Here is a 12,289-nt window from a genome sequence, read left to right on the forward strand (position 1 = left end):
GGGCACTGCCACCCTCCCATTCCACACCCCAGGCCCCACTTCACCCACGGGGTTACACCACCCCACCCTCACCCCCCACACCTGCACCCACATCCAGTCCTGGTCTTTCAGGCTACCAGATGGTCCTCGGCTCAGGCCCAGTGCCCCACAGCTAACGTAGGGCCTGGAATCCCGACCCTGTAACTCTGTCCCAGTGTCATAGAACCTCAATTCAAACACTCATTCATGCCGCTCCCCATCCTACCCCCAGCCTTTGGGAGGGGCGGGGGTGGAAAACTGGAATCTGCTCTGTGCCCTGGGCTATGGCCAAGGTCTGGATTCCTGGAAATTGTGGGATCGGCCTGGGGAAGAACAAAAATAATTCTCATGAAATATGCCCCAGTTAGTGCTGCTGCTAAAAACGGCTCCACAGACTAGGGGAAGGTCAGGAGAGGGCAGCAAGGATGGTGCCGGGAGGAGGACCAGAAATACAGGCTGGAGAGGGGCCAGGGAGAGGGAGGTCAGGGCCACACAGAAGGGAGGAGGTGGCGGTTCCCCCGGCGGGAGGCGGACGGCCGGGGGGCAGAGGCTTCCTGCTGGATGCACCAAGGCCATTCTTCATCCATCCTTTCAACAGCAATTTATTGAGCACTTACTCAGAACCAAGTGCCCACCCACATGGAGCTCACTCTCAGATTGGGAGGATGGACGACAAACACTCCCAGATATGTCCGTGGTAGATCTTTCTTTGGGAGAGGGAGACCGAGACTGACCAGGCCTTTTTTTTTTTTTTTTTTTTTAATAAGCTGGTCCAGGAAGGCCCTTCCAGGAAGCTGGCATTTGAACAAAGGCTCCAAAGACAAGAGAGACGGAACTCTTCGAATACACAGGGACAGAGTCTAGTTCGAGAGAAGAGCAACAGGGATGACCCCAAGGTGGGAGCAGCTGAAGGGTGGGCCGGACACTGGGAGCTGGGCAGCGATGAGGCTGGAGACGGAGCCAGGGGCAGACCACTGAGGCACATCCAGGTTTCCAAGGTGGGGGGAACTGTGAGCCTCACATCTGTGTGACAGGGAGGGGTGTGCGGAGAGGAAGGGGGAGAGCGGGAAAGGGAATGGGTGGGAGTGAGGCATCTGCTGGGGGTCAGCTTGGGGCCAGGCCGCCTCTGCCCCGGCTGGGCCTCTGTGCGGCAGAGGATGCAGGGGAGAAGGTCCCACCAGGTGCACTCGTGAGCTCATGCACTCTCCGCCCCTGGACCCACACGTGAGCGACACTCACCATCACATACGCAAACCCGGCAAGGCTCTCATGTGCATGAGTAGGATTGATTGCATGTGAACACACACACACACTCACTCACACACACACACACGCGCGCGTGCGCGTGCAGACTCATCGTTCATTAGAATTTCAGGGCTCGGGTCACCTGGGCAGCTCAGGGGTTGAGCATCTGCCTTCGGCCCAGGGCGTGATCCTGGGGTCCCGGGATCGAGTCCCTCTTCGGGCTCCCTGCATGGAGCCTGCTTCTCCCTCTGCCTGGGTCTCTGCCTCTCTCTGTGTGTCTCATGAATAAATAAATAAAATCTTAAAAAAATAAACATATCAGGGCTCTAGGACATTAGATCTTCTCGTCCAACTCCCACACAGGACAGAGAAACCAAGGCCCGGAAAAGGAAGGGACTTTCTCGAATCCCGTGAGCTGGTGGTGTGGGTGGACCTCGATGCCCTCCGCAAGCACACGCATGCACATGCACCCACAGCCCACTCAGACTTCCCCCCACGGCCTCGGCTAGTCAAGGGCGCAGGCCTCTCCCTCCCAGGAGAGCCCCGGGGAGCTGCAACCCCTTCTGCCTGGAGCTGCTGAGCTTCCGCCCACCTAAGCAGGGCGGCGGGGGGCTGCTGGGGTGGACCCGGCCCTGCCGGGCAGCGTGCTGACCCCGGCCCCCAGCGCAGCAGGCACCCACTGGCCCTTCCGGCCCGGAGCCGGCTCCAGGCCCGCTGCACCCTCTATCCCCACCCCCGTCTGCATCTCGCACCTTCTCCCTGCCTCAGGTCCAGCCCTAGCCGTGCCCGCACCTCTGCTTTCTCGCCCCCGTCTCTGCGTCTCAGTGTCTCCAGGCCTCTCTGTCTGTGGGGCTCTGTCCTTCTCCCTCTGTTTTCTCTGTCTCTTTGGGATCTGTTTTAACTTTCCAGGAAAAGCTGGAGTGGCCCGGCCAGCAGCCTCTGGTAAGCAGGAGCGAGGCTTCCTGGGGGTGAGGGGATGCAGGCTCACAGCAGAGGCAGCAGCGCCCTGGGAGGGGGCAGACAAATGGGAGGAGGAGGGGCTGGCCTCTGCCGAGGGCACAGGGTGCACAACGGGGCACAGGAGAGAAAATCCCTGTGGGAACAAGTGAGAACTGCCCCCTCTCAGTGACCAGTCATGCCAGAGACTGTCAGGATTTTAGTGCCAAGAGTCTGTCATCGCAGAACACGCCTCAATCCTAGGCAAACTGAGACAGCTGGTCACTCTCTGATAACTAGTGAGGTCTGCAAGAGCCAGGGCTGGGGTGGGAAGGAAGGACTCCCAACCCTGTGCCCCCCAGTTCTGCCTTCCATGGCTGCGGGGCTGCTGAGGACCCAGGGGGGTGGAGGGATGGCGGGGTCTGAGAAGGGCTCTCCAGGCTTGGGGCCCTGAGGCCAGCTCAGAGGAGGCAGGGACAGAGGAGATGGTAGCCCAGGAGGAGGTAGGGGAGCCAACCTCAGGCTTGTCTCCTGCCTAATCAATCATGTTATCTCCTATGGGACGGGCTTTTCAGGAAGAACTTTAAGCCTCTGACAGCCACGGGGAGATGCAAGGGGCTCCCTAGGACATAATAAGCCCGCATCCTTGAAGGTGTATGAACAACTGGGAGCTGCACCACCACCCCTCAGGTCTACAGGGGTGCTCTTGTGTGACCCACTGTGAAGCATCTTGGAGGGTCAGATGGGTTTGGCTAAGGCCCACTTGGCCATGGTGGCCCTTGCCCTTGTGCTATTGGCCTTCCTGGTGGAGGTGGGGCATGACTACACCCTGGACAGTGGGCAAGAGCTGTCAGTGCCCAATGTGTGTGGACCCAGTTCTGCCTGGGTAGGCGGCTCCCTGTTACTTTTTCTGCCTTTAGCACCCCCTGGCCGTTCCACAGTGAGGTTCTGAGGGCAGACTAGTGTTCAGCTGTCATCAGGCCTTCATGATGGGGAATGGGGGTTCAAGGGCTCCCCTCCTTCAGGAAGGCTGCTGACATACTCAACCACCCAAGAGTGTGGCTCTCCCACATTGTGTGAAATATTCTTAAAATGCCCTGTCCTAAGGCACCGTGTGACCCCAGGCACAGCCCTGTCCCAGGCTGGACCCTGAGTGCCTCTCCCTAAACGAGGAGGTAGAGAAAGTGACCTCTACAGTATCATTTCTGGCATTTGATGGCCACCCCATTCACCCATTCATCAAGTCAAGAAATAGTTATTAAACATCTCTGTGCCCGGGATTACCAGCAACCGGGAGGATAAGACGTCTGCCTTCAACAGGCTTTCTCTCTTGCGGAGGGCTCTCACATTAAACACGTGGGAAAACATTTCTGCCGAGTGAATTAACTGAGGAGAGCTCTCACAGGAGAGACAGAGTCCCAAACCAGCCAGCCAACAAGGAAACAGGCAGTGCAGACAGAAGGAAGCCTGAACAGAAAAAAAAGAGAGAGAGCTATTACTATCTTTGCAGAAATAAAGTATCCCTGAAACAAGAACAGGGTACAGCATGTTTTAAAGAGAACATTCAGGGATCCCTGGGTGGCGCAGCGGTTTGGCGCCTGCCTTTGGCCCAGGGCGCGATCCTGGAGACCCGGGATCGAATCCCACATCAGGCTCCCGGTGCATGGAGCCTGCTTCTCCCTCTGCCTGTGTCTCTGCCTCTCTCTCTCTCTCTCTGTGACTATCATAAAAAAAAAAAAAAAAATTTAAAGAGAACATTCAGCAAATAAAAAGGAATCTCTGAAATTAAAAATTTATGTACCACACTATGAGAAGGGTGGAATGGTGACACAGGGAAGACCTCCCCGAAACAGCGACAGGAAGATACACAGAGGTGACGAAGGAGGGGAGAGACGAGGAAGTGAGGGGTCCCTCCAGGAAGCGAGACACCTGGCTAACTGGGGTTCCAGAGAGAACAGAGACAGGGGAGGTCAGGAAACCACAGGCTTTCCCGGAGCTGGAGAACAGCTCGGTGGATTATCAGAAGCCGGAGATACAGCGGGTCCTACGGGCTGCCAGAAAGACAAAGCCCAGGTGGCCCGCACAGAATCGATGCCCCAGCAGCGGTGCAGCCCCCACACCAGCCCTGTAAGCACCAGCAAAGCATCGGCTTTAAAGGGAGGGCGTCCAGCAAAGTTCTGGGGTGCAGAGCTCCAGCTGGAGTTCTATCCCCAGCCCAACTATCACTGGGTGGGGGGAGGGGCGGCACCAGAGTCTCCAGACAGGCGGCTCTCCCAACACCCCTCCCATGCACCTTTTCTGCGAGGCGTTGGGGGGTGGGTTCTGCCAAAGTGAGAGTGGGATCAGGAAGCAAAAGGTCCAGGCCCCGAGAGCTGAGTAACCGACCCCCGGACCCCCGAGCAATGGAGGTGGGCCACCCGCTGTGCCTGCGGCCCGGCCACCCTTCAGGTGCACTGGGTAGGAGAGGTCAGAGGCCTCAGGGGGGATCCTCCAAGGCAAAGCTGACAGAGGACCGCATGTGTTTACTCATACTGAGAGATTTACCCAGCTCAAGGAGAGTGGGGAAATGAAATGGTGATAAGTATTAAAAAGATAAATAAATAAAACTAAAAACAAGCCTCCCTCTCTCAAGAAAAACTAGGGGAAAAAAAAAAAAGAAAAAAGAAAGAAAAGAAAAACCAGGGAGGCCCATGAGGACAATTAATGGGGGAGCCTGCTTTAGTTTTGGCGGGCTCAGAAGGCGCTGCTCTGATGAGATGTTTGACGGAAGCCTGAAATGGGGGCAGGTGCCCGCCACAGCAGGGGTCTGCGGGCTGCGGAGGATCTTCACACTCTGGGCCGGGTGGAGACCGTGAGCTCCTCAGAGCACCTTGGAGGTGGCACGGCCCTCGCGTGAGCCAGGTGGTGTAGGGGCTGCACAGAAGCACAGGGAAGCCCCTTCCACCAGGAAACCCTCCGTGACTGGTATGGAGGTTGCCGAGTTCTCCTTTGCAGCGTGATGGACTCTGGGTGTCGTGCTTCCAGCCTCCAGCGGAGCCACCGAGCTCAGGGCTTTCTCCCCACTTGCCCAGCGCAACAACGACGATGCCAGACAAGGCTTCACCCGCAGTGGGACAGAACTCAGACTGCCAGAACCTTCTCAGGATCAGACTGCGGGGTTTTGCCGGGGGTATACTGTCCTTGCCCGGACTTCTGCAGCCTCGCTTGGCGATGGGAATGGGGGGTGGGGGTGGTGATGAACTGCGACGAGGGCTCCCCCGGGGATGCTTTTGACCAAAGAGGACACTGTCTTTGGCCCTGCCAGGACGGTAAGTTGAGTCCTGAGCAGGATTCAGTCCGGTATACAGATGGAAGGAAAAGGAAGGTTGGGGGACGAGGGGGCTGAGGGGACGTGAGCAGGCTTAAGGTGTGGAGGATAAAAGGATCCAGTCTACAAAGTGCTTTTCGGGGGCTCTCCCACCGTCTGGCTTCTCTTGAGGCTCTCTTGTTCTGGGCCACCTTCTCCTCCCCGTTCCTATTCCTCTGAGCCCTCCTTTTCGGAGGAAGAGGTCAGATGCCCTCACCCTGGAGGCATATGTCCCTTCCACACACAGCTAGCGTTGGGACAGTGGAGCCCAGAGAGCAGAGCCGCCTCCACAGACATCCAGCACCAGCGGTGGCATTTCAAGCACCGTGGGAGGACACAGAGAGAATATTCTGGAAGGAGTGAGACCCTCAGCCTCACCCCGGCCTGTCAGGTGGGCCATCCTGGGTAACAAACTGTCTCTGTGAGCCTGGGTATCCCAGATTCCTGGCCGGGGAAACTGGAGGCTGACCCGTCCCTGTCCTGAGTTTTGGGCCACAGGGTTGGGAGCCTCGTCACCCCTCTGCCTGCTTCCCCGACCCTGCCCCTCCCGGCACAGCGGGGAGCCCAGCTTGGCCCCTGGGCGCCCGGGGACTCCCCGGACAACTGTGTCTCCAGCAGCCTCTCCTCGGAGCCAGCAGGCAGGCCTGACACAGACAAGGAAGCTGTGTTTTCTCACAAAAATGGGACTAACATTTTGGCTTCTTACTGAGGTGTGGGAGCCTGGCAGGTTTTTCACACACTTTGGCCTTCTCAGCTTCTCATTGAGACACACCATCACCCACACAGACACGTGGACACAAAGACCCACACTTCTACACGCAGACACACCCCCCATCCACACACAGACTCGCACACACCGGGACAAACGCGGAGACGGCGCACAAAGGCACAGTCTCACGCCTACGCAAACACACGTTCAAACGTTTCCCAAACACACAGATTCACACACATGGTCTCACGCCTCCGTTCCGCACAAACATACAAACTCACCCCCACACAGAAATGTCACACACGTGTGCCTACACAAGCACTTCTCCGGCCCCAGCCTGGCCCAGACCCCCCCGCCCCCCGCCACCCCGCGCATTCTCTTATTCGAAGTGGGGTTCAGAGTGTCCCGCCTTCCAGGAGACTCATTCTTATGCTTCGCTCCGTAAAAAGTCTTCTAGCCCCATCTTCTCCTGGGTCCTGTCCAGCTAGTGCTGTGTCTTTAAGGAAGTTGAAGCTGCTAAAAGTGAGTGAGAGAGAGGGAAAAAAAAGAAAAAAAAAATTGGCATCTTTTCCCTCTCAAGTTTCTGGTGTCACTTATGAAACACGGGTCCTCGCTGCTGCAGAGCAGCAGTTGTTTTGCTAGAAGGAGGGAGTGTCCGGGCCGCCTGGGCTCCCTTCCTGCAGCCTCCTCTCGGCGAGGCCCCAGGCACCCTGTCTGGGGAAGGGCGGGCACGGTTGGGGCGGGACGGGCTGCCCCTGCCGCGGCCTCCTGTCCTCCCTCGGGCACCCGTGGCCCTGCGGCCTCCCCGGGGCCAACTCAGTCCTTTGTTGCTCTTTGGTTCCACCGTAGAAGACAGTCGTCCACTTGGCTAGGAAAGACTAGTTTGAAGGTAAGCCAGCTGGAAGGCGGGAGGCCTGCTGGGCCCCGGAGCTGGACGGCCCGGTGCTTCCCCGTTGGGTCGGGGTGCTGGGGATGATCCCTTGTTTGGATCTGTGCACCGGGCGTCTGCCCCGCCAGCAACCGCATCCCCGGAAACCCCAACAGCGCTTGGGCTGAGCCACTGGCCTCGCCCAAGCCAGCGGAGAGGTCCTGGCGGGGGTTTATTTAGGCAGCTGCCCCTGCAGCTTGAACAGAACAGGCCACGGGTCTGACTCCGTAGAAAGGGTTTGGTGTCTGCTGTGGTCAGAGCCTGTAGGACGGGAGGGGGCGGACGGGGTGGATGGGGGCGGCGTGCACTGCACAAGGGGCCTTGTCTGGGCCGGGGCAAAGCATACCTATGGGGGGCTCTGGTGGGAGGGGCCGTGGCCAGGATGTGGGAGGGCAGGAGGGAGGTTCCCGGAGTGCTGGGGGAGGGGGCCGCTGAGAGCGGATTTCAAGTCATAAAGTCAGCTCGGAGCTGGGGAGCGGGCGAGGCAGGGAGAGCTCTCTGCTTGGAGGAGGAGCTGGGGTCCGTCTTCGCCTCTCCTGGCTGCATGACCTCGGGCAAGTCCTGGCCCTTCTCTGGGTCTCGGTGTCCCCTTCTGTAGAATGGCCTGCGGGCTAGGTGGTGTTGGGGCTTAGCTGGATTTCTGGGGGGCAGGGCCTTCCGATGGGGAAGAGCTCTGGCTGGCTGGGGTCCCGAGAGGGCCGAGCACCTCGCACGGGTCCTTCGGGTCACCTTGGCGGCATGTCCTTCTCTGCAGGAGGTAGGATGCCGGAGCTGAGGCTGCTGTGCTGGGCGCTCCTCCTGGGCCTGGCGCGGGCCTGCCCCGAGCCCTGCGACTGCGGAGAGAAGTACGGCTTCCAGATCGCGGACTGCGCCTACCGTGACCTGGAGGCTGTGCCACCCGGCTTCCCGGCCAATGTGACCACGCTGAGCCTGTCAGCCAACAGGCTGCCGAGCCTGCCAGAGGGGGCCTTCAGAGAGGTGCCCCTGCTGCAGTCGCTGTGGCTGGCGCACAACGAGATCCGCGCGGTGGCCGCCGGCGCCCTGGCCCCTCTGGGCCACCTCAAGAGCCTGGACCTCAGCCACAACCTCCTCTCTGACTTCGCCTGGAGCGACCTGCACAACCTCAGTGCCCTCCAGTTGCTCAAGATGGACAGCAACGAGCTGACCTTCATCCCCCGGGACGCCTTCCGCAGCCTGCGTGCCCTGCGCTCCCTGCAGCTCAACCACAACCGCCTGCACACGCTGGCCGAGGGCATCTTCACGCCGCTCACCGCGCTGTCCCACCTGCAGATCAACGACAACCCCTTCGACTGCACCTGCGGCATCGTGTGGTTCAAGACCTGGGCCCTGACCGCGGCTGTGTCCATCCCGGAGCAGGACAACATCACTTGCACCTCGCCCCACGTGCTCAAGGGCACACCGCTGAGCCGCCTGCTGCCGCTGCCCTGCTCGGCGCCCTCGGTGCAGCTCACCTACCAGCCCAGCCAGGACGGGGCTGAGCTGCGGCCTGGCTTCGTGCTGGCCCTGCACTGCGACGTGGATGGGCAGCCGGCACCCCAGCTCCACTGGCACATCCAGACGCCCGGCGGCACCGTGGAGATCGCCAGCCCCAACGTGGGTGCCGACGGGCGCGCCCTGCCCGGCGCCCCCGCGGCCAGCAGCCGGCCGCGCTTCCAGGCCTTTGCCAACGGCAGCCTGCTCATCCCTGACTTTGGCAAGCCGGAGGAAGGCACCTACAGCTGCCTGGCCACCAACGAGCTGGGCAGCGCGGAGAGCTCGGTGAACGTGGCCCTGGCCACACCGGGCGAGGGTGGCGAGGATGTGCTGGGGCGCAGGTTCCACGGCAAAGCGGCCGAGGGGAAGGGCTGCTACACGGTTGACAACGAGGTGCAGCCCTCAGGCCCGGAGGACAACGTTGTCATCATCTACCTCAGCCGCGCCGGGGCGCCTGAGGCTGCAGCAGCAGGAGAAGGGGTCCCTGGGCAGCAGCCCCCGGGCCTGCTCCTCCTAGGCCAGAGCCTCCTCCTCGTCCTCCTCACTTCCTTCTAGCCTCCCCCCACCCGCCCTGCCCTGGGCCGGCTGGAGCAACCCCAAGGCCTCCCTGATTCCCGCCCCCGCCCACCCCGACACTGTGCCGAGGGGCCTGAGGATGGCAACTCCCAAGGCCTGCGTGGGGGCCTCCACGTCTTCCTACCTCCCTTCTCGTCTCTCCTGGAACGCTCACCACCCCCAACTTGTAAACTTGCTCAAAGCTAGGGACTAGAACCGAATTTGATTCCGTACTCACCGTCTACGGTGCTGTTTGCTGCTAACCACACTGCCCATGCTCCCCGAGCGGGGCGGCCTGCCAGCAGGGCCATGCCCGACCGACCGGGTGAAGCCTCACTGATGGAATTCCGGGCGCTGGGACCAAAGAGCTGGCAAAGGCTGGGGCCCCGGGGCTGGGGCTGGGGGCTTGGCGGGGAGGTGGCCCGAAGCAGACAGGGCGTAGGAGAGAGGACTAGGGTCTAGGGGCAGTGGCTGGCATGGCTCTGGGCTCTTGGTGACCTGCTTAAGCTCCTGCTGCCTCTTGGCATTCTCTGATGGTTTGGGGGCTCGGGAATCTGTGCCCTCATCTCAGACAGGACTGGAGGATCCAGGACGGCCTTCAACTTCTCCCGCTCTGTGCCCCTCCACCCCGGACACCTGTCCCGCCTCTCTCTCCAAGTATGCATCTGTAGCCTGCCCCTCCACAGAGGCTAGCCAGCCCGGGGCGGCCGAGAAATAAACAGCATTTCTGATGCTCTCTTGTGACTGCCTGGCGTTTTGTCTGAATCGAGGACCCCTCCCTATCACCCCGGTTGGGGAAAGGATAGGGAACTGGAGAGTCAGGAAGGCCAGCCTGCCCGTCAACATGCGAAGGGGCCTGTGAGGCACACCCAGACTGCGAGGAGCCAGCACGAGAGGGGGGAGCCCGTGGGTCAGGGGCCGGGCCTCAAGCTGAGCAGAGCGGCAGGTGTTCCCTGTCTTTCAACTGGCCTAGGGGTCAAGTGGGGGTGCGGGCCTGATAACCATCACAGAGCTTCCCTAGGGTCCTGCTGGCCCCGAGCAGTGCTTTCTGCCAGCAGTGGCCTAAGGACGCATGGGGTCTGGGGGGCACGGAGGATGGAAGCACCCGGATTGTGGCCCCTCTTCCCAGTCCTGCTCCTGGGAGAGACGTTGGGGAATGGAGAGGAAATGAGGAACAGACAAGGCAAGATGGAGAAGAAAGAGAAAGGAGGAGGTGGGGACACAGACCAGGGGAGAGAGAAAGACCCAGGGATTGAGGACGAGAGCGTCCTGGAGGGGGATGATGGAGATGATGAGTAGTGCTTTCCAGGAAGAAGAAACGGTATTCCTGGAGGAAAGTCATTTGTGGGAGTCTTCCCCACACAGCAGGTGGACTTGGGGGGTGGTGAGGGCCTAGCAGAAAGCCGCAGGTCTCTCAGAGTGGGGAGCACGTGGAAATGGAGTCAGAACCTGGAGACTGATCCCCAGATGTGTGTGAGTCAGAGATGGATCTCCACCCCCACCCCTTTCCAGACCGAAGGGTGCTACACAGAGGGACAGGACCCCCCGTGCAGGAGGCTCTGCGGCCTCCCGAGCTCTGCACTCAGGACCGCTGAGGCCGGCAAAGTGGAGGCAGGGATGCCCAGGAGCCTGGGAGGCAACTGTGAGCCTTGGAGGCTGGCTGGCTCCCCTTCCCAGTCCTCCTGGTCCACAGGCAGCACCTCCCCAGACCCCTCCCTCTGAGGTCACCAGCAGCGCATGTCAAGGGTCAAGGACGACTGCGCACCTGGTGGGAAGCAGCAGGCGAGAGCCAAGTCCCCTGTGCTGTGCCACCTTGGGCAAATGGCTGTCCATCTCTGGGCTGCGGTGTCCTCAGAAAACAAAGGACTGGTGGGATGCTTAAGGGTCCGACTGACTCTGATTATCTAAGGCTTGACATCCTCACCCACCTTGGACCCCTGATATCTCTGGCTGCATTCAGCCCATGCAGCTTGTCTTCAGGAAGTGGGGCCTGGGCCTAAGACCCGAGTCGGGGCAGCTGGGGAACAGCCGAGCTCTGAAAGAACTAGCTAGCCCCCTGATTGAAAGTCCTCGTGGCGCCCCAGCCCTCGGGGTGAAGCCCAGGTCCCCCAGCCTGCCGTTCACCGCCCCTGCCTGGTTCTCCGCGGTCACCCACTACTCCATGCTCTCCCGGACCCGCTACTTAATTGCTCCCTTGGTGGTCTGTGATGTGTTCCCCTCCGTACCTTTCCCTGTGTTGTTCCTTTGGTCTGGACACCCTTTCTCTCCTTCTCACTTGGCTAAGTCGGCTCAAGTACCACCTCCTCCAGTAAGCCTTCCTGGATGCCACACCCACTGGCTCCCAATGTGGATGAGGTCCCCTCCTCTGACTCACACAGCCCCGGGTGTCCAGTGTCCCAGCCTGATCACACTCTATTGTGTCTGTTTCCTTGTTAAGGGCAGAGACCCAGTGGGTCTTCTCGTCCCTGTGACCCTGTCGGACACCAACGTAGGGCCAGGAAGGCATTTCTCAATGGACTGCGGTGGGATCAGAGCCTGCCCTCTTTGCCCTCCTCACGGGCAGCCTCCCAGGTGGGTGTGAGCTCCCTGGCCCCACCCCAGCTTCATGGGTATTTGCGGCTGTAGTGGGGATGCAGGCCATGTGGGCGAGGAGAGCGGTCGTTCTCCACTAATTGTGCAGACATTTCTCGAGAGCCCACTGACCCAGGTCTGTGGAGTGGCCATGCTTTCCCCTCTCTGTAGCCCCCAGGCCCACCGTGGACCCCATACCCTCAGGCATACATCCTCTACCTCCACCAGTTCCCAGCAAGGGCAGGGATCCCCCCTTCCTCCCAGCTGCCTTTCCCTTCTACGCACAGGGCCTACTCCTTTTGGGACAGCTCTGTGCTGTGCCTCCCCACCACCTCCACATCTTTATTATAATGGTTCCCCTCTTCCTGAGATCTCTCCTCCCCAAGTGCTGCTCATTCTTGAGGACCCAGAAAAAGTCCTACCTCCAAAGTCAATGTCCACAGAGCTCGGGGTTGGCATCATAGGGTCCCTGGTCCCTCTGCCACCC

The 12,289-nt window shown here is 60.3% G+C and overlaps 1 protein-coding gene across 2 annotated transcripts; it reads left to right on the forward strand.

Moving 5' to 3' along the window:
* The first annotated feature begins 6,837 nt into the window (after positions 1 to 6,837).
* Positions 6,838 to 9,967, forward strand: ISLR (immunoglobulin superfamily containing leucine rich repeat). 2 transcript variants are annotated; one of them, XM_077881851.1, is made up of 2 exons: positions 6,838 to 7,143; positions 7,937 to 9,967. In XM_077881851.1, the coding sequence occupies exon 2, from the start codon at positions 7,945 to 7,947 to the stop codon at positions 9,229 to 9,231; it is 1,287 nt and encodes a 428-aa protein (XP_077737977.1). In that variant the 5' UTR covers positions 6,838 to 7,143; positions 7,937 to 7,944; the 3' UTR covers positions 9,232 to 9,967. The 2 variants fall into 2 exon arrangements, with proteins under 2 accessions (XP_077737977.1, XP_077737976.1); XM_077881850.1 differs by lacking the exon at positions 6,838 to 7,143 and adding an exon at positions 7,586 to 7,736.
* Positions 9,968 to 12,289: the final 2,322 nt, after the last annotated feature.

Source organism: Canis aureus, chromosome 32, assembly GCF_053574225.1.
Source record: "Canis aureus isolate CA01 chromosome 32, VMU_Caureus_v.1.0, whole genome shotgun sequence".
Lineage (NCBI taxonomy): Eukaryota > Metazoa > Chordata > Mammalia > Carnivora > Canidae > Canis > Canis aureus.